This window comes from Pimephales promelas, chromosome 25 (genome assembly GCF_988280905.1).
Source record: "Pimephales promelas chromosome 25, fPimPro1.hap1.1, whole genome shotgun sequence".
Taxonomy (NCBI): domain Eukaryota; kingdom Metazoa; phylum Chordata; class Actinopteri; order Cypriniformes; family Leuciscidae; genus Pimephales; species Pimephales promelas.
Window position 1 is genome coordinate 6,577,722 of NC_142793.1, and position 27,206 is coordinate 6,604,927.

General features: G+C 37.8%; 2 protein-coding genes across 3 annotated transcripts; one reads left to right on the forward strand and one right to left on the reverse strand.

Annotated features, from left to right (window-relative positions):
- Positions 1-2,087: 2,087 nt before the first annotated feature.
- LOC120488636 (uncharacterized) lies at positions 2,088-14,847 on the forward strand. Its single transcript, XM_089127669.1, has 17 exons — positions 2,088-2,190; positions 2,352-2,441; positions 2,600-2,738; positions 3,175-3,270; positions 3,357-3,740; positions 3,867-3,968; positions 4,045-4,277; positions 4,366-4,544; positions 4,643-4,733; positions 5,153-5,500; positions 5,601-5,718; positions 9,739-9,830; positions 9,944-10,061; positions 10,298-10,399; positions 13,167-13,352; positions 13,459-13,635; positions 13,849-14,847. The coding sequence occupies exons 2-17, from the start codon at positions 2,367-2,369 to the stop codon at positions 14,064-14,066; spliced, it is 2,658 nt and encodes an 885-aa protein (XP_088983795.1). The 5' UTR covers positions 2,088-2,190; positions 2,352-2,366; the 3' UTR covers positions 14,067-14,847.
- Positions 14,848-18,408: 3,561 nt separating this feature from the next.
- Positions 18,409-24,471, reverse strand: LOC120488637 (uncharacterized). 2 transcript variants are annotated; one of them, XM_039685257.2, is made up of 7 exons: positions 24,256-24,471; positions 23,981-24,149; positions 22,692-22,967; positions 21,788-21,847; positions 20,485-20,558; positions 20,305-20,348; positions 18,409-18,564 (listed from the first exon to the last, which is right to left on the reverse strand). In XM_039685257.2, exons 1-7 carry the CDS (start codon positions 24,469-24,471, stop codon positions 18,516-18,518), a joined length of 888 nt encoding a protein of 295 aa, XP_039541191.2. In that variant the 3' UTR covers positions 18,409-18,515. The 2 variants fall into 2 exon arrangements, with proteins under 2 accessions (XP_039541191.2, XP_088983871.1); XM_089127745.1 differs by lacking the exon at positions 20,485-20,558.
- Between the last annotated feature and the right edge of the window lie 2,735 nt (positions 24,472-27,206).

Below are 27,206 nucleotides of genomic sequence, written 5' to 3' on the forward strand. Positions count from 1 at the left end.
ACTGGATATTTAGAGGTGGATAAACGTAATTGAAAGGTGGATAAACGCACTTTGGAGGTGCAAACGCAATTCCCGAATATTGGGAGGTGGGTAAATGGCATTTACGTGCATTTAGCCTCCACTACATCCCTGGGTATGACATCACAGTACTGATTCGAAAATATACAGTGATCAACTAGAAGCAGCACTATACAGAGTACAGACGATTGGTGTATGACATCACAGTACTGATTCGAAAGCATACAGCAGACAGTGATCGACAGCACTGTACAGAGTACAGACGATTGGTGTATGCAGAGGTGTAGTTGAAGAGGTGGGTAAACTATAAATTCTGGTGGACCAAGACATGGTCACCAGGTAAGGTGGGCCACTGCCTACCGGTGTATGTGTGTCTCCTGATGACATTGCTATATAGGGAGGGCTCGACATTAAGCCTTTTCATATGCTAAGTAAATCTGCCTTTCACTTGTCCGAGTAAAAAAGTTGCTTGTTCAGATTTTTTAAAAATTTGACTTATTCTTAAAAAATATTCTCATCATTGATATATCAGCTTTGATATTTAAATCACCATATTGTAATTTCTGCACCTTTAAAGGGCACCCCCCTCCCCCAATATTATTAAATGTATGCTTCATATTTCATTTTAAATTCCTAAATTTGATCAATAAATTCAATTATTTCTAATAATAAGACACCATACAACCCGGTATCACGCTAAAACGTGTAATACACACGCTGGTCCACTAGCGGATGCGTGTTCTGTTCACGCTTTGCCTCCTCAAGGCGTGAACATGACACGCAGGAATGAAGGTTGAACACCAGCAGGGGGCAATCATTTCCTCAATGCCGACTACTCTCCACGGACCAAAATAGAAGCGATTAAGTGCATTCTCCAAAATTCCCGCGATCTGGTAGGTCAAAGCCATATTTTTATTACAGTGCTGTCATTTAAGAAATCTACTTTGCTGTAGCCTAACGTTATATTTGTGCGTATGAAGACTGTGGAGCTTTTTAATCGATGGTGCTGATAACGTTAGTGGTCAATAACGTCAATGGAAAGTGATATTAATTGGCTAATTAATTAATAAGAGAAAACTGCTGTCGATCCTGAAATATCGATACTGATGTTGTAGCCTATCTATTCTAAAGGATAGATCCTCACATAAACCAGTACTTTTTTTCGATTTTGAACGAATTTATTTTATTCAGAAATGATGCAATAAATCGATTATACGTGATCGTAAATGCTTTTACATTGTTACACACACACACACACACACGTGTCTGTGTGTGTTTATATGTGTATGTATGTATGTATGTATATCATATAAGCTGTTCTAATAATTATGATGCTGAAAATTCAACTTTGATCTCTGGAATAAATTACATTTTAACATATTTAAATAGAAAACAGATCGCCTATTTTAAATAATATTTCACAATTTTTGTTTTTATAAAGATTTACTGTATTTTTGATCAAATAAATTAAGCTGTCGTAAGCATATTATACTTCTTTTAACATTAAACATCTTACCGACCCCACATGTAAAATTTACTATAATTATTCTAGTTTGTGCTATTACATTTTTTTTTTATTGATCGATAAAGTTCATATTATGTTCTGTAATTGATGTAAATAAATCTTTCAGAAGAAAATGGGCAAAATTGGGGGTACAACACTAAAACAATAACCATACACACAACTATTTACAGGCGCATCGAGAGGACAAATAACAAAATCTTTTTTAAATCTCATTTATTACGACACACTGCTTCTGTACATGAATGCAGTTTGCATGCTGAATATGCAATAACAGCAGCATCAAAGTTATCTTCTTTATTTTGTTGCAGTTATATGTATAGTATGACAAATCGTGGAATCTTTGCTGCAAAATAACTATGTTTTCGTTTTCCTTTGTCCAACAGCTCCTGTTTGTACCCACCATCCTTACTATACCTCCACCTGTCTAATTTTATAAGAAACCAACGGCTCTTTTAAGAGCCACTCCTCTATCTCTCTCACTGTCAGTCTATCTCTCTCTCTCTCTCTCTATCACTCTCTCTCACACACACACACACACTCTTTCTTTCTCTCTCTCTCTCTCTCTCTCTCTCTCTCTCTCTCGCTCTCTCTCTCGCTCTCTCTCTCTCTCGATCTCTATCTCTTTTCTGAAGCGTCACTGTCTTCAAGTAAGTATTGTTACTCTATTATTTATTTTTATTTCACCTTACTCTCTCTCTCTCACTGTCTCAAAACATTTTTTTATTTAGTTTTTATATAGCCTATAGCAACCCTATACTATACATCCTTAATACTTTTTATCTGACTGTGTTTTTATCTTCCTTTCCAGTATAGTATCTTTGAAATGGCTGCTCAGCAAAACAGAGGGAGAGCAGATGATGCTATTTTCCTTGCAGACATGTTCCTTGCTCAAACCAAAGTGAGTATTTTTTGAGACAATTGGTTATTGGACAATTGGACAATTGCACTCTAATTCCCAATAAGGAGTGGGAATTAGAGTGCAAAATTTGAATGAACTGCTCAAGATTTGGCTGTATTTCAGTTTTATAATAAACTGCTCACTTTCTGTCATTCAAGGCAAAGCAAGCGAAGGACAAAGCAACATCTGCTAAAGGTAATAAATTTAATGTCCGATGGGTGGAGAGAGATGCTAAAGGACGTCCACTGCTAAAAAGAAGCAGAAGTGGAGAGACACGAAAACGTACTTCAGCTACAGGTAGTCCATGCCTTCCAAGATTATTTGTGATTAGTAAATATAATTGTGGCCATTGTATACAGAATTCAGCTTGCTGTTTGTTTGGTAGGTTTGTTAGGTTAATAGGATTTCTGTTTCTGGATTTTAATAATTTTCCTTTAAATACTGAATGTTTAACTGTGCCATCAGAAACACCACATGGTGGATGTGTTACTTATGTTATGGATTTAACTGCAATGCTTAGCAATTCCAAAAAAAAATAAGTAGAAGTGAAGCAGCAGTGTCCGGTTCATGCTGCTAACAAGTTTTTTCAAAAAAACGTTTAGAGTTTAAAGGAAGTGTCAGACATATCAATCAACCGATTATAGCCTTAAGTCACTAAATGAACACTGTATTGTATGCTTGTAAGACATGAACATTATCTCTTTCCTTCTTTCCTTCCTATCTATCTTTTCAGTTGTTTCTGTGGTTGGCAGTGAGGACGCGACACCTTTTGAGTCATCTGAGGAGGTCCCCACAGTTACACAATCAAACTGCTCTCAACACTTATTTGGTAAGATGACACCTGACCTTACTGTAATTAAGCAATTTAGCAATAAGCGTGAAAGGAATTATTATTTTCTTAATTTTGTATTTTAGACATTGAGATGCAGAAACTGCAGGATGTTCTGACCTCAGCAGACGTTCAAGGCACCAACAAGTCCCCTTCAACATCCACATCATGGTGCTTGCGCCAATCTGTAGCCCAAGACGAGTGGAGGAAAGCAAGGTCTTTTCATATCAACTGCTTGCTGTCCTGCAATGTGGCTCCAGAAAAGAACTGCAGCCACTGCACATCTCCTGCCGTCATTCGCTGCAGAGACTGCATGCCACAAGAGTGGCTGTGTATGGATTGTGACACGCACATACACAAAAAACTCACCCTCCATAACAGGGAGTCCTGCATTGAGGGAATTTACAAGCCCATTGAGCCAACAGTGTGCTGTGTAAAAAAAGATGGCAAATATACACTGGTCAATCAAGGTAGTGTTTTGAACCTTTTTGGTAAAGTGTTTTTTTATTATTATTATTTTTTTTTTTTAAACTTTTATTATGTTAATTGTACATATTTTTAATGCTTCGCTCAAATTATTTCTCTTCTCTTTTCAGTATGTTTATTACCTACAGTGAGACCTGTCCAGTTATGCACTTGCGACCCTTCAAATTTCACAGAATCAGCTGGCAGAGCAATCATTTTGGTTTGCATAAATGGTAGGAACTATGGTTTTATATTTAAAAAGAATTCTTGTCCCTTCGTGTGTTAGAATGTTCTACTTTTTTATTTTAGGTCGGTATGACTTGCACTTGCCAAGCTTGTTGTGTAGATTATGTCTGGCTCATTGGACACCTGACATGAGCGACCTAATAAGAAGTGGGTACTGGCCAGCATCTGTGAATGCAGACACGCTTTTTTCAGTCGATGTCTTCAGTACATTTGAAGAAATGAAAACTGTTGCACCAGGATTATCGAGACAAGGTTTTTTGCGGATGTTGGAGAGAAGGACTTGTTTGTTTGGAAGGGTAAGATCAGTGTGGATCAAAGTTGAGATGGTAGAGAATATTAGTGTAGCTATTTCATTTTACTCTTCTTCACTAATCGCATGTACAGGCTGGGAAAATACATGGAGACGTCTTTCAAAGAAGCTTCATGGAATACACATTCTGCCAGTACCAGTGTGAAGAAATGGCCAGTGTAGAGCACTTCACCTGCCCGGCTTGTACACCTAACATGCTCGCTCTTTGTGCAGACGGCAACAGAAAAGTGTACCGATTTCGGCAGTCAAAAGGGTTCGTTGTTTTAAACTTGTAATCATTTTACTTAATGTAAAATTAACAGAACATATAATGTCTTGCACTAAATATATATTTTTTCTTATTCTATTAAGGTCAGAGGAACCCTATTTTGATGGCACCTTCATTGCCAAGGACACTGACGTACACCATTTTGTTGATGAGATCAGGAGTAAAATGAAAAGTGTTAGTTTTTGCTCCTATGATTTAAATCCAAAATTTGAAATGTATGATTGTTGCTTTATTAAATAGATATTGTATCCCTTGCATGCTGCACTCTTTTAAGCAATCTTGTGTTGAGGTTTGAAATTAAACATGGTATGTGTGGTGGCATTCAAAATGGCTAGTTTAGCAGCTCACTCATTATGTAAAAGCAGATCTCTGTAAGAGATAGTGACTATGCATGCAGTTTGTCACTCTAAAGAAAGTGGAAGATGCATTTTCTGAAGCTCCTCCTTAGTAGTAGTTTGAAAGTAAACCTTTTATTATCACTGATCATTACAAAGATGCCAGTTGGTGTGATGTAATCTGACTCATCCTGATGGATGAAGTAACTAGAACAAAAAGCAACTTTCAGTTTTAACCAGAATTATTTTGTCATGCAGACTGCCGGCAAAGGGATCTGTGGAGCCAGTCAGTGGTCTGCTGCACGTGAAACAGCCAGAAAAGCAAGCAAACTGGATGAAGAGGGCCTTGAGGTGGTTGTTTGCAGACACGGAGTGCTACTCAAGGCTCTTAACATGTACAGGGGGGAAATATTTGCTTATCCGCTGTACCTGCAGAAGGATCTCCAAGCAGCCACAAACGGGCAGTTCTATTGCACAGATATTGCTTGCAAGTATTGGCCTTATCTCGAGAAGTTGGCAGTCTCCATGTTGGAACTCAGACCTTTACTGCAGATGAGACCATTCCTTTCTGTCATGCATGCCAAGGCTCATTCAACCAAGTGTGAGGTACTGCATATTCTTTATAATACCTTTTGAAATTGTAATTTTATGACTTATATAATACACTGTAAATGATTATAATATAAGTGCCACAATAAATTGTTAGATAATCTGGAGTGGCAAAAATCAGGAAGGTGCTGGCACAACTGCTGGGGAGGAGGTCGAAATGGTAAACAGCTACCTGTCTCGTTGTGCCCTCACAACCAAGTACATGACAAAATCTGGTAATTGTTGCTTATTAAGTTGGCTTGAGAAAGCCAACTTACTGAAATCCTATTTAAACTTATTATTATTCTTCTTCTTTTTCTTATTTTTCTTACCCAAAATTTTCTGACTGCTACTCCTCCTAGAGCTTTAACTCTACAAACTCCAAACTCGGGTCAGACCTTCAGACTGTTCTGACTCGAGTTGCTATATCTTTTTAGACTGATTCGACTTTCAGATTTCTTAAAAATTAATATTAAAAATCATAAAAATCCCATTGACTTTCATTGCAGCATGGTCAAATTGAGCCAAGACTACGGTGGCCCAATAGCGTACAACAAAAACTCAAATCTAAATTCCCTGAAGCCCTAGACTCAATTAAACTACCATTCTATATGAACTAATGATCTATCTATCTATCTATCTATCTATCTATCTATCTATCTAATCTTTCTTTCTTTCTTTCTAACAAATCTATCGTTCTTTCTTTCTAACTAATCTATCCATCTTTCTTTCTAACAAATCTATCCATCTTTCTTTCTAACAAATCTATCCATCTTTCTTTCTAACAAATCTATCCATCTTTCTTTCTAACTAATCTATCCATCTTTCTTTCTAACAAATCTATCCATCTTTCTTTCTAACAAATCTATCCATCTTTTTTTCTAACTAATCTATCCATCTTTCTTTCTAACTAATCTATCCATCTTTCTTTCTAACTAATCTATCCATCTTTCTTTCTAACAAATCTATCCATCTTTTTTTCTAACTAATCTATCCATCTTTCTTTCTAACTAATCTATCCATCTTTCTTTCTAACAAATCTATCCATCTTTCTTTCTAACTAATCTATCCATCTTTCTTTCTACCTAACTAATCTATCCATCTTTCTTTCTAACTAATCTATCCATCTTTCTTTCTAACAAATCTATCCATCTTTCTTTCTAGCAAATCTATCCATCTTTCTTTCTAACTAATCTATCCATCTTTTTTTCTAACTAATCTATCCATCTTTCTTTCTAACTAATCTATCCATCTTTCTTTCTAACTAATCTATCCATCTTTCTTTCTAACTAATCTATCCATCTTTCTTTCTAGCAAATCTATCCATCTTTCTTTCTAACTAATCTATCCATCTTTCTTTCTAACAAATCTATCCATCTTTCTTTCTAACTAATCTATCCATCTTTCTTTCTTACTAATCTATCCATCTTTCTTTCTAAATAATCTATCGTTCTTTCTTTCTAACAAATCTATCGTTCTTTCTTTCTACCTAACTAATCTATCCATCTTTCTTTCTAACAAATCTATCCATCTTTCTTTCGAACAAATCTATCCATCTTTCTTTCTAACTAATCTATCCATCTTTCTTTCTAACTAATCTATCCATCTTTCTTTCTAACAAATCTATCCATCTTTCTTTCTAACTAATCTATCCATCTTTCTTTCTTACTAATCTATCCATCTTTCTTTCTAAATAATCTATCGTTCTTTCTTTCTAACTAATCTATCCATCTTTCTTTCTAACTAATCTATCCATCTTTCTTTCTAACAAATCTATCCATCTTTCTTTCGAACAAATCTATCCATCTTTCTTTCTAACTAATCTATCCATCTTTCTTTCTAACTAATCTATCCATCTTTCTTTCTAACAAATCTATCCATCTTTCTTTCTAACTAATCTATCCATCTTTCTTTCTAACTAATCTATCCATCTTTCTTTCTAACTAATCTATCCATCTTTCTTTCTAACAAATCTATCCATCTTTCTTTCTAGCAAATCTATCCATCTTTCTTTCTAACTAATCTATGCATCTTTCTAAAAATTCTTTCTTTCTCTTTCGTTCTTTCTTTCTTTCTTGATGCTAATAACATGCTAATCATGCTAGCTTTCTGCTAATCATGTTAGCTTCTTGTTAAAAACATGCTAGCATGATGCTAGCTACATGCTAATCATGCTAGATTCTTGCTAAAAACATGCTAGCATTATGCTAGCTACATGCTAATCATGCTAGCATGATGCTAGCTACATGCTAATCATGCTAGCATGATGCTAGCTACATGCTAATCATGCTAGCTTCTTGCTAAAAACATGCAAGCATGATGCTAGCAACATGCTAATCATGTTATTATGATGCTAGCTACATGCTAATCATGCTAGCATGATGCTAGCTACATGCTAATCCTGCTAGCTTCTTGCTAAAAACATGCTAGCATGATGCTAGCAACATGCTAATCATGTTATTATGATGCTAGCTACATGCTAATCATGCTAGCATGATGCTAGCTACATGCTAATCATGCTAGCTTCTTCCTAAAAACATGTTAGCATGATGCTAGCAACATGCTAATCATGCTATTATGATGTTAGCTACATGCTAGTAATGCTAGCTTCTTGCTAAAAACATGCTAATCATGCTAGCTTGATGCTAGCTACATGCTAATCATGTTAGCTTCTTGCTAAAAACATGCTAGCATAATGCTAGCAACATGCTAATCATGCTATTATGATGTTAGCTACATGCTAATCATGCTAGCTTCTTGCTAAAAACATGCTAGCATGATGCTAGCAACATGCTAATCATGCTATTATGATGTTAGCTACATGCTAGTCATGCTAGCTTCTTGCTAAAAACATGCTAATCATGCTAGCTTGATGCTAGCTACATGCTAATGATGTTAGCTTCTTGCTAAAAACATGTTAGCATGATGCTAACAACATGCTAATCATGCTAGCATGATGCTAGCTACATGCTAATCATGCTAGCTTCTTGCTAAAAACATGCAAGCATGATGCTAGCAACATGCTAATCATGTTATTATGATGCTAGCTACATGCTAATCATGCTAGCATGATGCTAGCTACATGCTAATCATGCTAGCTTCTTCCTAAAAACATGTTAGCATGATGCTAGCAACATGCTAATCATGCTATTATGATGTTAGCTACATGCTAATCATGCTAGCTTCTTGCTAAAAACATGCTAGCATGATGCTAGCAACATGCTAATCATGCTATTATGATGTTAGCTACATGCTAGTCATGCTAGCTTCTTGCTAAAAACATGCTAATCATGCTAGCTTGATGCTAGCTACATGCTAATGATGTTAGCTTCTTGCTAAAAACATGTTAGCATGATGCTAACAACATGCTAATAATGTTATTATGATGCTAGCTACATGCTAATCATGGTAGCATGATGCTAGCTACATGCTAATCATGCTAGCTTCTTGCTAAAAACATGCTAACATGATGCTAGCAACATGCTAATCATGCTAGCATGATGCTAGCTACATGCTAATCATTCTAGCTTCTTGCTAAAACATGCTAGCATGATGCTAGCAACATGCTAATCATGTTAACATGATGCTAGCTACATGCTAGTCATGCTAGCTTCTTGATAAAAACACGTTAGCATGATGCTAGCAACATGCTAATCATGCTATTATGATGCTAGCTACATGCTAATCATGCTAACAACATGTTAATCATCTTAACTACATGCTAATCAAATTAGCATCAAGCTAGCTACATGCTAATCATGTTAGCTTCTTGCCAAAAACATCTATCTATCTATCTATCTATCTATCTATCTATCTATCTATATTTCTTTCTAACTAATCTATCCATCTTTCTTTCTTTCTTTCTTTCTTTCTAATCTATCTTTAAAACTTCATTCAAACTTCAAAACTTCAAACGCTCTGGTCCGGCTTTCTCAAGCCAACTTAAAGTTTGTCATCAAACTTTTTTTTCTAGTTTATATTATTTTAGGAAACCTGTCTTTTATTCTTTCTTCTTTTTATTGTTTTTATTTTTTTATGTCTAATACTTTGTACTCTGAGATTGCAAATATTATGTAACATGTATTGCAAAATGCAAATATAAAGCTGGAAATATTCTATTATGATAGTAAGTAACACATTAATAGAAATGCATTACATCTCTCTTTAATTAAAACTCAATGTTCAATGTGTGGATGAAGTAAAATCTCATGGGCATTAATGGGACTTTCCTCCATCACATCATTTTGTCTTTAAAGCCAGAAATGACATGCTAACTATCCATGCAATTGGATGGAACCGACGGAAGCTGGAAGGCCTTCATTTCACACTATCCAGCAGATACATCAAGGTATTATGTTGTGTCTGAGTTGGGTATAAATAGCTTTTCATGTTTTTCTCTCTTTTTAAGATCACAAAGGCAGAAATCTTTTTTTTCTTTTTCTTTTTTCTTTTACACACCAGACTCTCAAAAAGGCTGAGGCTGAGTCTCAGAGACTGGAGAGTTTGAGCAGTGAGCTGGGGTGTCCTGAGAATGTCGTGCATCAGTGGGTAGATGATGTCAGACAATGGGCTACTGACGGTACAGTGTTTTATGGACATTCTTCTATGTAGCTTACTAATATTGCTGCGTGATAATTCATTGTGTAACTGGACATGTCCTGTTTTGTTTGTTATAAACTTGTGGGCTTGTAAGCTCCTTTGAGACTGTAATAATTGATTTGGGGCTTTAAATAAACTTAACTTGAACTTCAAACTGTTTAAATTTACAGCCTAAAATACACCATAATCATTTACATGTATTGTTGTTGCTTTAAGATTCTGGTACCAGATGTGATGACCGATTTGAACGTCAGAAATCTATTGAACAAATGTTTCTTGGTGTTCATCAAAAAAAAGCCAGCCTTTATAATCAGACTGGTATTGTAACGTACGGACAGAGACGGTCGGATCCATGTGCAGCACTTTATTAAGACAAGCAGACATGAAAACTGGCAAACAGTTAAACAAAGGGGCAATCCAGAAACTCGTGGTCTAAACAGGCAATGGTCGAGGCAGGCAGCACAGGTTCGAGAGCAGTCCAGGAAACAGGCAAGGGTCAAGAGTCCAGGGAAACACGGAGACACAGAACAGGGAATAACGCTCGGAATTGTACGCTTACAGGGTAACAAGACTTCGCAAGGGACACAGGGAAAACTCAGGCTTAAATAAGGAACTCAATAACCGATAATGAAACACAGCTGAAACTAATGAAACACAAAGAGTCCAAGGGGAAACAAACATGGGGAGAGGGTGCCCTCTAGTGGCTCTCGAGGGCACCACGGCTGCTGATCGTCACATAACCCCCCCTCTAAGGAGCGGCTTCCAGACGCTCCTAAGAGCTCCGGGGGGAGGTCAGCGGGGGCTGGGATGGAGGGCCAGGCCCATGGAGAGGCAGGAGGCCCAGCACATGGAGAGGCCTGGGGCCGTGGAGCGTGGGTGACCAGGAAGGAGCAGGACGTGATGGCGGCCAGGGCGGAACAGACACAGGCGAGGTCCATGACAGCCTCGCCTCCATGGCCCTCACGGACTCAGAGGTCCATGTCAGGATCACCTCCATGGCCCCCACAGAGTACCTACTGCCCCCCCCCAAAAAATACTTGGGGAAATTCACGGGAGGGGCCTCTGGGTGGTGAACTGGTACAGGAAAGGCCTCCCGGAGCTTGAAGGGTGCAGGCAGAGCGAGGCGCAGAGGCGGGGCCGGCAGAGCGAGGCGCAGAGGCGGGGCCGGCAGGGCGAGGCGCAGAGGCGGGGCCGGCAGGGCGAGGCGCAGAGGCGGGGCCGGCAGGGCGAGGAGTCTGGGCACGCTCACCAGGGCCTGGCGAACCAAACGAGTCCTCCTTCTCCTCCTGCGGCGGCGCGTCACAGGGCTAGACACACTCGCTGGGCTGGACAACTCACTCACTTGAACTGGAGATGCAGCGCTCACTTGAAGAGGAGATGCAGCGCTCACTTGAAGAGGAGATGCAGCGCTCACTTGAAGAGGAGATTCAATTACTTGAACTGAAGACTCACTGGACAGACTAAATTCAACACTGGACACACTTGATTCACTCGGCTCAGCACTTGACTCACTTGACACAGCACTCGATTCACTCAGCTCGCTATTTGACTCACTTGATTCACTCAGCTCGGCACTTGACTCACTCGAGTCGGCTGGCACGCGCTCAAACTCCGGTTCGACCCGCGACACCTCCGCTGTCTTAGGAACAGCACTTTTAACAGGGCCAGTGCGGGATACGGGCTCGAGGGGTCCGACATGATGAGTGGTTTTGGCAGGAACGATATGCTTAGAAGCTCCTCTGACGGTCCTTAATTGAGGATCAAACAGTTTAGCGAGCTGAGGCTTATGCTGCGTGCGGAGTGAGTGAGAGAAATCCGCCGCATACGAAACTCCCCGGCGCAGGGAAAAGAGCAGTTCCTCGAGACCCTACTTTTCTGCGGGGAGTTCAAAAGCCTTTCTGAACAGGGCGGTAAACACGTCGAAAGGAGGAAACGACATCCGACCTGGTTCCCAAAACGTGCCTGCCCACTCCAGAGCCTTTCCAGTTAACAGTGAGCAGATGAAAGAAACGCGGTCGATATCCGAGGCGTATAACTGGGGCTGATGACTCATGTACCAGCTGCACTGCTGCAGAAATCCTTCACACGCTTCAGGTGAGCCATTAAACTTCTCGGGAAACGGCGTACTGGAATTACTGCATGCGGTACTCACACTGGGTTGCGGTGGAACAGGTGCAGCGGGGGTTTGGGCTTGATTAGCCGCTGTGCTTGAGCTCTGCGGAGACCATGATTGCACGGAGCTAGCTAGTTCCTCGAGGAGAGAAGTTAGTCTCGCCAGCTGAGAACTATGAGAGGCTAGCATTGAAGAGCGGGTCTTGACCACGGCGGATAGATGCAGAAAGTCTGCTGGATCCTCGTTTGGCGAAGTCTTCTGTAACGTACGGACAGAGACGGTCGGATCCATGTGCAGCACTTTATTAAGACAAGCAGACATGAAAACTGGCAAACAGTTAAACAAAGGGGCAATCCAGAAACTCGTGGTCTAAACAGGCAATGGTCGAGGCAGGCAGCACAGGTTCGAGAGCAGTCCAGGAAACAGGCAAGGGTCAAGAGTCCAGGGAAACACGGAGACACAGAACAGGGAATAACGCTCGGAATTGTACGCTTACAGGGTAACAAGACTTCGCAAGGGACACAGGGAAAACTCAGGCTTAAATAAGGAACTCAATAACCGATAATGAAACACAGCTGAAACTAATGAAACACAAAGAGTCCAAGGGGAAACAAACATGGGGAGAGGGTGCCCTCTAGTGGCTCTCGAGGGCACCACGGCTGCTGATCGTCACAGGTATGTTGATAAGTCACCTAATATTTATGTAATGTTTATTACTTGGAGACGTCTTATCTGTATTGTTTTGGTATTAACTTGTTTTCAGCTCCTTAATTTTAAAATGTCTTCCTTTTAGTTTTACAGATATTAGGCCTCTATTACACATTTTAAGTCATGATGCATTTTTTTTTTTACAACATTTTAATTTATTAAATCTTTAGTCAGTTATAAGTATTAGTATTTCATTGAACTTTCTCATATCTGCATGTGAATGGGCTTGTGCATCATGTTTTCTGTGTTTTGCAATTTTTATAGACAGCAACAAAGTTCGACACTTGCGTCGAAGAAAATTGTGGGAAGAGAAGAGAAAACTCTTGGAAACAATCAAGCTCTACAATGAGCAGGTGGCAGATGAGGAGCGCATCATTGAAGAGAAGGTGGAGACCGGGCTCTCTGTGGGAGGAGACAGTCTAATTTGGCCTTGGGAAGTGCACAGCAGTGGTATGTAGCAATTTCTCTCTAAGGCATAAACTACTTATGTTTTGCCTGCTGTTTAGAATGTACAGGTCAAATTTGTATTGATGGAATGTTATTTGTGTGACTTCAGAATCCAGTAACATTCTCACCAAGAAGAAGATTTTTGATGTGTACATGTCAAAAGTGCGCCTTCAAGAGGAAAAGATCATTGTGATGAGGGAGATGAGACAGCACTGCACCTATCTCAGAAAGCTGTCTGGAAACATTAGGACAAGGATATCCGAAATGTCTTTGGTCAGAAACAGTGGTAAGAAGCTAACTTTTATTAGATTCTTGCTGTAATGGTTTTAGGGATCCTATAAAACCCCACTCACTTTGAGATCATCAAGTTTTACATCATTGATTCCTTGTGGCTGGATCTAAATGGTCTGTATATTCAGTAAAGTCAGTTAATGAATAGCTCAACAAAACTAACTTAATGGAAGTATTGTCATGCCTCACTTTTAATTTATCCTACTAGGCAGTTTAAGTGAAGAGGGTCATGGTGGGCTACTGAGTCTTCTTCAGAAAAGGCTTGCCGATGTGGAGGAGAAGTTCCAAGTCATATGCTCAACTTACAGCCTGGCTTTAGGACCGAATGCTGCTTCTCTGCTGGAGAATGATCCCGAGGAGATACCAGAGGACCATGAAGAAGTTGATTATGAGAGTTCAGATGACAGTGATTTTGAAGCAGTATAAATGAGTGCTTAACTGTTAGGATGTGTTTTCGACTATATGTCAATTACAGTATAACTAGACTGCAGGTGTGTTTCAAGGAAAACAAAAAACTTTTTGTAGTGTAATGTGTCTGATACAGTGCTAATATTTTGCAGAATTGTTTCCAGCAACATATTCACAACAATATGTTGAGTAAGCAACATTAGCTTCATAGATGGATAGACATTTTTTTACATGATTCTCCAAAACTCTGTTTACACACAGCAGGTCGGTTTTAAAGTTTCACCTTCAATTTAGTTTCGCAGACTATTTTTGCAGTTAACTGTGGCGCTCCTCAAGCTTGCGAATGACTGCAGCCTCTTGCAGTGGTGACTTCCCCAAGCTTTGCCCATCTGATAGTGTCAACATAATGACCTTTTCTGTGCAAAAATTTTATTTACAGTGATGTAATAGTTTGTTTTATACTCTATACACCTAAATAATGCTATTCACAGTGATTGTTGATACTTTTGGAATGAACCATTTACTACATGGCACTAGATTAAATACTTTACAGAAATGATTGATCAATTCTTGTGTCTTAAGTGTATTATTTCCTGTTGTTATTGCGTCTGTTACCTTGCCAACAAAGTGAATTTACCATGGCATTACTTCAGGTATATATAAAACTATAAAACGATGTTGTACATGCCTGCAAACTATTTCAGAGCTGTTGATTTGTTTGTCTCTGTCCTGCAAAATAAGATATTCAGTTACTGATTTTTCTTTTTTATCTTAAAATTGTGTGCCAGTTGTATACAGGGTATATAACTAAAAATAATCACACAAAAATAACATTTCCACATGTTAATTGTCAAGTAAGTATAGGGTTATGTGTTTTATTTATTAATTAATTTGTAAATTATATCCATAATTAAGACTAAGACATTTTTCATTATCCTGGTGCACAACTCTGGATACAATAATTAACACTAGACAACTTGTATCCGCTTACAATCATAGAGGTTATTTGCTTTAAATGATGTCTACCATATAATTATATGAATAAATGTTCTTGTGGTCTTTGTATCACATATCACGTTGTTCTTTACAAATAAAGTTTTTTTTTTTCATTATCTTCTGTATAAAAACATAAATTGAAAATATTTAATCAAAAAAAAAAACGAATAGAATAGGTAAAATAGAGAATTTCCATAAGTGTGGGTGGTTGTGTGATGGACTAGCGACATGTCCAGAGTTTTCCCTGCTACATATATATTGTGTGTGTGTGTGTGTGTGTGTGTGTGCGTGCGTGCGTGCGTGCGTGTGCGTGCGTGCGTGTGTGTGTGTGTGTGTGTGTGTGTGTGTGTGTGTGTGTGTGTGTGTGTTTGCGCACCCTTCTTCCGTTTCTGTCATAGACAGGTTTCTGTGTTCAGGCTACGCGCCTGCGCCAACTTAAGGCGCCAACACGGTTACCTTAGTAACCAGCATAAATCTCCCATACAAAGCAATTTTAGCTAATAATGCTAAGCATAATACGATGTTTTGGTCTGAATTCATACAACACGTATTATGCTTTTGCAGTAGCATGTCTGTTAGGAAGCTACTTTATACGATAGTTCTTTTTGAAACCCTAATTACTTGCAACCCTATTTTGCCAACCGGAAGAACTACATATTTAACGGGCTGTCTATCACGTTGCAATCTGCTGCAAGAGGGAATTGTAGTTTTGATTTTGTAAATTGCTAAAACATGTAAATGGATGTCTAGAGTAAAAAACTAAGAGTGTACTCATGGGTATGGGCATATGTGAAACACAAAAGTTTGGTCAGAATTTGAAATTATAAATGATAACTTGGTGAGATTTCATTTTTACCACTTTTGGTGATGCCCCCTATTGGTGATCGCACCAACCGGTGTCCCTTGTGATGGAAGAGTCCAAGAGCTTTATATAACAGTTGGTTTTATTATTTTAGCCCATTCAGTTGCTGAATTATAAGACTCACAACATGCATCAATAGCAAAGTTCAGAGGTCAATATTTCAAAGCAGGAGCCAGGTACAGCCTTCAGGTTGCAAAGCTCTTACTCGGCTGATCAAGACCTTTCCAGTGATGTGTTTGGTTTAACCATATGACAAAATTTTAATTTTCAGTCTGCCCACTCAGCCCTTGTGTCATGCATGCATTTCAAAGAGACATGAAGTGGTCTAATGTATAAATGTTAATTAAAATATATTTGTTGGTCACAGTGGCCAAATTCATGAATGAAATGTTTATTTTGACTTATTTGAATCACATATATCACTGTGGGCCTCTCGGAACGTTTCTTTTTCACAAACCTTAACCTAATAAAAGAGCTTTCAGAGTGATCTCAAATTAATGGTGTTCATTAATGAATTAAAATGCAGAGGTGAGTTGCATTAAAAAATAAATAACAGTATCATTATAGACATTTAGTGCCCATCCTCCCATACCATACTTTTATAGGTCATAATTGAGTGTTTCTATGCTGTGATCAAATGGCTAAGTGGCTATTTAGACAATCGTCACCTAATTTACCTTACATCACTCCCATCATAGAGAAGCTTCATTGGCTGCCAGTTAAATCTCGGATCAAATATAAAATCCTCCTCCTGACATACAAATCTCTCCATGTACTTGCACCTCAGTGTCCCTAAGTCCAGGCTCCGGACATTTGGTGATAGAGCTTTCTGTGTTGGTGCTCCATCACTCTGGAACAAGCTTCCTCATGCCATCCGCTCTGCTCCATCTCTAACGACTTTTAAAAACACGCTTAAAACACACCTATTCACTGAGGCTTATGGGCTTTTAGCTCCCCTGGCCTCTCACCTCTCTCCTCCTATCCCCTCCCTTCTTCCCCCTCTTGCTGTTAAAGCATCCTTGGGTTTTATGAAAGGCTCTATATAAATTAAAGTTATTATTATTATTATAACCTTACTAAATCTCAGAGCAATACAGCAATTAGATTTATTAATTACTTTTGTTACTTTTTTAAAAACCTCAAACACACACACACACACACACACACACACCACCGACCACCCTATACCACAAGCAGAGCAAGACACCAACTCATGAGGTCTGATTCAGGGTCAGTTTCACAAAAAAAAAAAAAAAAAAAAAAAAAAAAAAAGACCAAAAGAAAGGAGGTAGAGCTGATTGGGACAAAAGTTCAGCAGACTAGGTTGAAACCTCAGCTCACATGATATCCTTCAAAAGTCCTGTGGTGAAGTAACTGAAATAAAGATAATTATATAGAAGCTGTAATGTGATTGCTAAGAATACATGTAATTGTGTACATTTCCTTGATAATGAAAGACATTTGCAGTAATATTAGTAAAAGTAATCTATACACTGTCCTGGATAGAGCTGTCCCTGGATCCCTCGTCCTCTTCAGATGGCAGCGTTATTACCAACAAAGTAAGGTCACAAACTGTATGTCATAATGACACAACAAATACAATCACCTAAAGGATTATAAGGAACACCATACTAATACTGCGTTTGACCCCCTTTCGCCTTCAGAACTGCCTTAATTCTACGTGGCATTGATTCAACAAGGTGCTGAAAGCATTCTTTAGAAATGTTGGCTCATATTGAAAGGATAGCATCTTGCAGTTGATGGAGATTTGTTGGATGCACATCCAGGGCACAAAGTTCCCGTTCCACCACATCCCAAAGATGCTCTGTTGGGTTGAGATCTGGTGACTGTTGGGGCCATTTTAGACCACACCCCTAAATGCATTGCGGCAACTGCCATGTGATTGGTTGATTAGATAATTGCATTAATGAGAAATTGAACGTGTTTCTAACAATCATTCAGATGAGTGTAGGTGCAATGCTTTATGAGGGCACTGACACACAATTTTAAACCCACTTTATTGGGTAGGCCTAATGTGACTGGTAGGCAACAGTTAACATTATTTTAAATTGTTATGATTACTCAACACATTATGTAATGTAGTTTTACATATATTTAAGACTAATGCAAAAATTGCAATTAAGTCAATCTTTATGTAAAAAAAAGCTTTGTATAAAGTTGTTTGACAGGTTGCCATTTAAAATCATGGTGCTGTATGCAAAGGCAATTCCATTGTGTGACACAGAAGAGATGTGTACAAAGGCAAAATATGTGATCAATTAATTAGTATGGATGATTGATATGTTTCAATATCCCAACACTGACAGGACATAATGTATTATTCATAGGGGAGTCAGTATGTTTTCTACATAGAGAAAGGTTAAGGATAAAAAAGCAACAAATGTTTATTTTTTATTTTATGAAACTATTCTCTGAATAAATTCCCAGATATATTTTATGTTGTCTTGGATGCTCATAAAAAAGTGCTCCAAAATGGCAATGAAAGGGTCCAGTAGCAAGAAGCGTTTATTTTCACAACAGTAAGAAGAAAGGCAAACTACACACAAAAAACAGTGCTCCACAACCTTCTTGGGCTCCTGACAGGAGCACTAACAGGTGTCCATATCCGCCACCCACTCCAATGGCCACTTCTTTCCACTGTAACACAAAAAGGACACATGCAATTAGATGTTTTGGTTCTGCAGAGGAACTGAAGACACAAAGACACACATTGAGACTCCTTTTTTCCAATGGCTGTGTTTTACTGGGTTTTTTTCATTACATCACAGTTGTCTAATTTTAGTCAACTACAATGCAAGGAAAGCCTTAATTGTTATTTTAAGTCAAGAAAATTCTATAATCTGTTATGTTTCTGACATGAATCACTGTTTGGTGCACACAAGAGTCCAAAGTTTTTTACATTTTATAAGCATAAATTGATTTTGTCTTAGTAAATCAAAAATGAGGAATGTAAAATTCTAAAATTCTCAGGACAGCAGCATTTTTCCAAATTTCAATCTTAACCGTTCTATTTCATCAGAAACAATCTTAAAACAGGGCTTTACGGGTAAAATACCAAACTAACCTTAAAGGGTTAGTTCACCCAAAAATGAAAATTCTGTCAGTATTTACTCACCCTCATGTTGTTCCAACCCCGTAAGACCTTCGTTCATCTTCGGAACACAAATTAAGATATTTAAGATATTAAGATCGCTCCTGCATACAGTCCATAGGCTTCTTGAGGGAATGACTCTTGCTGGCCTCAAAGTCATTAAAGACATCGTTAAAATAGTCCAAGTGACTACAGGGGCTCAATCTTAAGTTTAATCAAATGACGAGAACACTTTTTGTGCGCAAAAAACAACAAAAATAACGACTTTGTTTAAACTATTCGTTTATTTCTCCCTCTGCGCGAGTCAGGTTACTAGTTTAATAGCGTAAGCTTCTGTTATTGTACGTCACACGCATCACACACATGACCAGCGTCGGCCAATAGTGAGCCTATGTGTGACGTAGCTCTACGCAATCACACTATGTTAACTGACTACAGGCCCATGGAGAAGGAAGTGAATAGTTGAAATAAAGTCGTTATTTTTGTTTGTTTTTGCGCACAAAAAGTGTTCTCGTCATTTGATAAAGTTAAAATTGAGCCACTGTAGTCACTTGGACTATTTTAACGATGTCTTTAATGACTTTTCGATGCCAGCAAGAGTCATTCCCTCAAAAAGCCTATGGACTGTATGCAGGAGCGATCTTAATATCTTAAATATCTTAATTTGTGTTGCGAAGATGAACGAAGGTCTTGCGGGGTTGGAACAACATGAGGGTGAGTAAATACTGACAGAATTTTCATTTTTGGGTGAACTAACCTTTTAAGGCAGAATTCCCCAAACTCAGTCCTGGAGGGCCACTGTCCTGCAGAGTTTAGCTCCAACCCTCCAAACACACCTACCTATGAGTTTCTAAAGATCCTTAAGACCTTGATTATCTTGCCCATGTGTGTTTGATCAGGGTTGGAGCTAAACATTGTAGTGGCCCTCCAGGACCGAGATTTGGAAACCCTGGAATAAAGAGAAAACAAAAACAAAGTGTCTTAGTAAGGTGTTGGGCCACCAAGAGCCACCATAACAACTTTATGGACTGAAGCTGTTATACACACCAAATAAAAGCATATATTTTGGACCAATGGAGCTCCCCTGATTTAAAAAAAACTATGCCAAAGAGCATGAAACTCTTCTGGGGGCACGTAGTAGCCCAACACCTTATTAAGACACTCTGTATGGGTTATAAAAAAATATTTATGAACTTTATCAACAAATCTTACCTTACATATGTCAATAGTTTGTATATGTTAAAACTAATTGGCTGTGAGTGTTACCCATGAGAAGTTGTACTTACCAGAGTTTGCATGGTTCCCACTCCACTTGCTTCCATTTTTGACCCTAAAAATAGTGAGACTTTTTCAGTTTCAAATATTTGCTTTGTTTAGCAGTTATACTAATCACCAATACTTTTCAAGACCATTACACCAATAAAATAACATTTTGTAACCTATGTAGTGTTTTAGTGGTATTTAACCTTAATGACTTTGTATTTGGCAACGCTCTTCACAGGGTAATACCCCTGGCTCCCTGTCACTGTATGTGGGCATTCTGAAAGTGAACAAATATTACATTCACAAAGCTTAAAGGGTTAGTTCACCCAAAAATGAAAATTAAGTCATTAATTACTCACCCCCATGCTGTACCAACCCCGTAAGACCTTCGATCATCTTCGGAACACAAATGAAGTTATTTTTGATTAAATTTGAGAGCTGTATAACTACCACATTGACTGCCTAAGGGAATGACACTTGACGGCCCAGAAAGTCAATGAAGAAAATGTTTAAATATCCCATGTGACTACAGTGGCTCAACTATATGTTTATCAAGCGACGAGACTACTTTTTGTGTGAAAAAACAAACAAAAATAACGACTTTATTTGACTATTCCTTTTCTTCCTTGTTGGCCAGAACGAGACTTCCTTATAGATTTCCACGACGCATGCGCGAGAACTGAACTGAAGTAGTGTAAAGCAGATCGCAATTCTCGCGCATGCGTCGTGGAAATCGTATTGAAGTCTCGTTTCAGGCCAACAAGGAAGAAAAGGAATAGTCGAATAAAGTCGTTATTTTTGTTTGTTTTTTCACACAAAAAGTATTCTCGTCGCTTGATAAACTTATAGTTGAGCCACTGTAGTCACATGGAATATTTAAACATTTTCTTCATTGACTTTCTGGGCCGTCAAGAGGCAGTCCCTTAGGCAGTCAATGTGGTAGTTATACAGCTCTCAAATTGAATCAAAAATATCTTCATTTGTGTTCCGAAGATGATCGAAGGTCTTACGGGGTTGGTACAGCATGGGGGTGAGTAATTAATGACTTAATTTTCATTTTTGGGTGAACTAACCCTTTAACACTACTATAAACAAGTCATTATAAAATGATAAGTGGTTATTAAGCTTGAATGGGTTGTACTTAATTACAGTTTTGATATTGTAGTTATTATGGTACAGAAGTTGTATTGAACACTGGTAATTTACTGTAAATGTAATCAACACAAACTTTAGGGTTGGGCAGTTGTAATAAATATATTGGTAAACAAAGGCAAGTTAAATCCATTAAATCCAAATCTCTATTGTGCTGCCTGGCAGTTGTTCATTGCTTTGTATCTCATAGCAAAGACTAACAAGCTTTTGACTGTGAAAAACAAAACCTATTGTGTTGGCAAATAATTGCCAGAAGACTGTAACTAGGTACTACAGCTCGTCATACTAATCAATTTTGTGGGATTCAGTTCACACTCCAATACAGAAATCTGGACAAGCAGTACATCAACATACCTTTCCTTTTTTTTGGCCGCACTGTAGCGGGAGCAGAACAGCCTCCTTTCACAACTTTCACTGTCAAACAAGGTAATAACATATTTAAACGATTATGGTGTGATTTGTATCTAACAAAGAGCTGTAGAATACGATGTGTAGGCCCAGGACATCTCTGCAGCGCCACAATATTTAGTTTAAAATGGTATTAACACAAATTAATAAACAAATATTGCACCTCCTGTGGTTTAAAAATTGCAATAGGTCATATTGCGAGTTCGATAAGATTTTGATTAGTTGTTCAGCCCTACTGTTAAATAAACAATTGAACAAATTAATTTGGACATCGCCTAAACCTAATAGATCACAGCAACTTACAAATGCAAATACAGCCTTCATGAAGACTCACAACAATTAATATAAATCCCAATGTATGGATTACACACATTACATACACACCTTTCCTTTTATTCGGCCGCACAATAGTGGGAGCAGGACAGCCTCCTTCCACAACTTCATCTGTTAAATATTGAGAAACATTTAAAATATGTGAAAAAAATATTTTAGAACATTTGCAAAATGTTGCATCCATGTCTCCCTCATGAGGAATACAATTAGGCACAGTTTATAATGAAGACTGGAGACTTCCATATGATGGAGACTTTAATATTCCATATAATGAAGACTTTAATATACTTTAAATTGTAATTTATTTCAGTGATCAAAGCTGAATTATCAGCAGCCACACTGCTCCACACTCCACATGTGTCAAATGATCCTTCAGAAATCACTCTAATATGATGATTTGCTGCTCAAGAAACATATATATAAATGTTTCGGACTCTGAATTTGTTTACAGTTTCACATTACACAAAGTAAGAGTATGGTTTAACTCTTCATATACTGTAGCTCCTTTTATGCTCACCTTTTTCAAAGGAAACTGGGGAGGCTGCTGAAGGTCCTTCTGGGGAGTGGGGTCTTTTCCCCAGGTTCTGGGATGGCTTTACAGAGGGTGCTAAAGAGGACACTGGGTGTTCAATTGGGGACTTTGGTGGTCCAATAAGGGCTGCTGGAGGTCCTGTTGGAGCTGTTGGAGGATTAAGAAGGACCACTGCTTCCTGCTGATTTGAAATGACCATTGGTGGTCCTGTTGGTGGTTCAACTGGGGCTGATGAACTTTGAATTACTTGTGGGCTCCAGCCTACATTGTAGAAGTACATAATTATTTAGAAAACATCAATCAACCTTTTTCACAATTTTAAGTCATTTTATAGAACAAATCTAATCGATTCATCAAGAAAAAAAGTCCGTAAAAATAATCGTTAGTTGCAGCCGTAGTAGCAAAAAGAGATGTGTATAGACCTAATAAGTGCTGTTCTACCAAACTACTTCTTCCTAAGTTGTATTAATGGGTGAATGTCCTCAAGACATGTGATGAATGTTTTGAGATAGTCTGGTGGATGACCAATTGTGCCATTTTTTCAACTGGAATTTTATAATTAAAATTATAGCACGGCTAATTACATTGTCTTCCAACTGAATTCAATAGAATAGAATAGAATGACACATTTATTTAGCACTATCATATGTACTACTGTATACCCAAAGCGCTTTACAATCATATCAGGAGGTCTCCTCAACCACCATCAGTGCGCAGCATCCACTTTGGTGATGTGATGGAAGCCACCGTCAAACAGCGCCAGTGCGCTCAACAAACCAACTACTCTGCTAGGACTAGTGTCACCACCTAAAAAGTGTAGAACCCCGATCTGCAACATCTATGATGGGCATGGATCACTAAGTTTAGGGCCAGGCACTGTTTTAGTGAAAAAAGGCAGCAAATCGGCATGCGTTTATAAAAGAATGTTCTTTTCTTTAATCCACCATCACAGTTCAAGCTTGGTTTAGTATAAAAGCCAAATATACTGGATCGCCTGGTGTGTGTGTGTTCTATTTTATTTAAGATTAAAATGAAAACCAAGCAGATAAAATTAATGTTATTTTATTGGTACTTAAACATGAGCAGCTAAATAGCTAGCTGCTTAGCTTTTAACCTCTCCCAATTAGTTTAGTTTTAGTTGTAAGCAAAAACCTTCAATGATAATCTGAATGATCTATTAGTCAAGAGAAGGCAACCACAGGCTGACCTGTGAGGCTGTGACCACATCAAATACAGGACATTTTTTTTAAAAATAAATAACAGAATATTCTTACCTTGAATAACAATATCATACATGGCCTTAATTCGTTCAAGGCATGTATGTGATGTCTCACTCAGCTGGCAGCGGGGTGCCAAAACCTCAGACACCCAATTGTTTTGCTTTTTTCCAGGCTTGGAGAGAAGTAAAACCCCCCTTAACCCCAGGGCCTGCAATTTTTCGAGCTACAAATACAAGGACACACATACAAAATAACATATATTATTTAAAAATATATCTAGCAACATTTGGAAAATAACCTGCATAAAAACAATACAAGAAATTGCATACCAACAACACAGCTTCATCCTGTATATGGGAGGTAGTCCGATTTTTTTTTTGCATTTGAACCCAGCCCTCCCTCTTCTGATCAAATTTTTTTAGTTTTTTTTCTAGCCTCAGCTTATGTGGCTGTTCTTTCTTGCATGTTTTGCAAGTTTTGCAGGCCACATTTAGGTCTGTATGACAGACCATACATTTTCGCCTGGTTGTCCCCTGGCCTGGCATTTCTATTATAGAAGATAGTTATGAGAATTATGAGATCTATTATGAGAAGAATTTCTTTCACACAACCAAAACAGAACAATAAATATTTAAAAAAAAAAAATGTAATACTTAGGCAACTTGAAAACACCAGGCTTCTGGAAGAGAAGAATAAAGAGAGAGAGAAAGTGTTTGTGTGTGTGTGAGAGAGAGAGACTGAGAGTGAGACAGAGAGAGAGAGAGAGAGAGAGAGAGAGAGAGAGAGAGATAGACTGACAGTGAGAGAGATAGAGGAGTGGCTCTTAAAAGAGCCGTTGGTTTCTTATAAAATTAGACAGGTGGAGGTAAGGATGGTGGGTACAAACAGGAGCTGTTGGACAAAGGAAAACGAAAACATAGTTATTTTGCAGCAAAGATTCCACGATTTGTCATACTATACATATAACTGCAACAAAATAAAGAAGATAACTTTGATGCTGCTGTTATTGCATATTCAGCATGCAAACTGCATTCATGTACAGAAGCAGTGTGTCGTAATAAATGAGATTTAAAAAAGATTTTGTTATTTGTCCTCTCGATGCGCCTGTAAATAGTTGTGTGTATGGTTATTGTTTTAGTGTTGTACCCCCAATTTTGCCCATTTTCTTCTGAAAGATTTATTTACATCAATTACAGAACATAATATGAACTTTATCGATCAATAAAAAAAATGTAATAGCACAAACTAGAATAATTATAGTAAATTTTACATGTGGGGTCGGTAAGATGTTTAATGTTAAAAGAAGTATAATATGCTTACGACAGCTTAATTTATTTGATCAAAAATACAGTAAATCTTTATAAAAACAAAAATTGTGAAATATTATTTAAAATAGGCGATCTGTTTTCTATTTAAATATGTTAAAATGTAATTTATTCCAGAGATCAAAGTTGAATTTTCAGCATCATAATTATTAGAACAGCTTATATGATATACATACATACATACATACACATATAAACACACACAGACACGTGTGTGTGTGTGTGTGTGTAACAATGTAAAAGCATTTACGATCACGTATAATCGATTTATTGCATCATTTCTGAATAAAATAAATTCGTTCAAAATCGAAAAAAAGTACTGGTTTATGTGAGGATCTATCCTTTAGAATAGATAGGCTACAACATCAGTATCGATATTTCAGGATCGACAGCAGTTTTCTCTTATTAATTAATTAGCCAATTAATATCACTTTCCATTGACGTTATTGACCACTAACGTTATCAGCACCATCGATTAAAAAGCTCCACAGTCTTCATACGCACAAATATAACGTTAGGCTACAGCAAAGTAGATTTCTTAAATGACAGCACTGTAATAAAAATATGGCTTTGACCTACCAGATCGCGGGAATTTTGGAGAATGCACTTAATCGCTTCTATTTTGGTCCGTGGAGAGTAGTCGGCATTGAGGAAATGATTGCCCCCTGCTGGTGTTCAACCTTCATTCCTGCGTGTCATGTTCACGCCTTGAGGAGGCAAAGCGTGAACAGAACACGCATCCGCTAGTGGACCAGCGTGTGTATTACACGTTTTAGCGTGATACCGGGTTGGTTAACGAATGAAATAAGTGTTTTGCACGCGAGTAGCTATATGTTTTTTCAAAATATATGACCATGATGTTGGCTCGTATATGCATTAATGGTGTGTTTACACCGAACGCGAATTTAATTGCGATAGCAGAGTACATTCATATCAATGCAAAGACGCGAAGACGCATCATTCGCGCCGGGCGTCGCGAATTGGGTGACTCGTTTGCCGCGAACGTCTTTCTCAGTAGAAAATTTTGAACTTGAGCGGGCTGCAGAAGATTCAAGCGTCTAACTAGACTTGACGTGTTTGACGCGTTCGGTGTGACCAATTCGGACTGCGCTCTCTCTCCCCCACGGATAGATTATAGGCCTACTTTATTAGCGAGTTGTTTTTGGATAAAACTAATGTACTTTGCATACTTACAAATTCCCATGTTCTCTATCTCTATTGTCTATAGGCCTACATGGATCGCGGGAAAGGGGGCCTTGGGCGCGGGTTAGCCTACTTTTGGTAACGTTAACATACAAATATTAATTTCGAAAGCACATTGCCTACAGCTCCGTGTGTGCACCATTTATCATTAAATAATGGCAATCTTGATTCTCGCACAATATTATTCCTAAATGACAGCATTAATTCAGTAATTTAAACCTTCAAAATTATTATCAAAATAAGTAAATACCCTTTAAACAAAACTTTAGCTTCAAATAAAGATTGTAGATCTTTACTGTTTTCCAGTAGTTACTGCTAAAATGTTTTTGAAGAGATTCGTTCATAACCTCTGGAGGAAAGTCATTAATTAACTTCTGTTTTGTTTAAATTAATAGATATGATTTAATAGACTATTTTTTTTTATATTTATAGGTATTTAATAATGGACAAATTTGTTGCATTTAATTGTTTTTTTTATTGGTTTTTGAAAAAAATAATATATATATATATATATATATATATATATATATATATATATATATACACACACACACACACACACACACACACACACACACACACACACACACACTAAGATTGTTTAATATTTTTAAAAGAAGTCTCTTCTGCCCACCAAGCCTTCATTTCTTTGATCCAAGAAAAACTGTAATATTGTGACTATATTATTATTATTATTATTATTATTTTAACAACTATTTTCTATTTGAATATATTTTAAGATGCAATTTAAA

Excerpts from the sequence above, each read along its gene's own strand:
- LOC120488636 (XM_089127669.1), top strand. The coding sequence starts at position 2,367 with ATGGCTGCTCAGCAAAACAGAGGGAGAGCAGATGATGCTATTTTCCTT. Across the intron at positions 5,501-5,600 it reads CTCATTCAACCAAGTGTGAG|ATAATCTGGAGTGGCAAAAA; the intron begins GTACTGCATATT and ends ATAAATTGTTAG. Across the intron at positions 5,719-9,738 it reads CAAGTACATGACAAAATCTG|CCAGAAATGACATGCTAACT; the intron begins GTAATTGTTGCT and ends TTGTCTTTAAAG.
- LOC120488637 (XM_089127745.1), bottom strand. The coding sequence starts at position 24,471 with ATGCCAGGCCAGGGGACAACCAGGCGAAAATGTATGGTCTGTCATACA. Across the intron at positions 20,349-21,787 it reads GCGGCCAAAAAAAAGGAAAG|GGTCAAAAATGGAAGCAAGT; the intron begins GTATGTTGATGT and ends CACTATTTTTAG. Across the intron at positions 18,565-20,304 it reads TGGGAACCATGCAAACTCTG|TGGAAAGAAGTGGCCATTGG; the intron begins GTAAGTACAACT and ends TTTGTGTTACAG.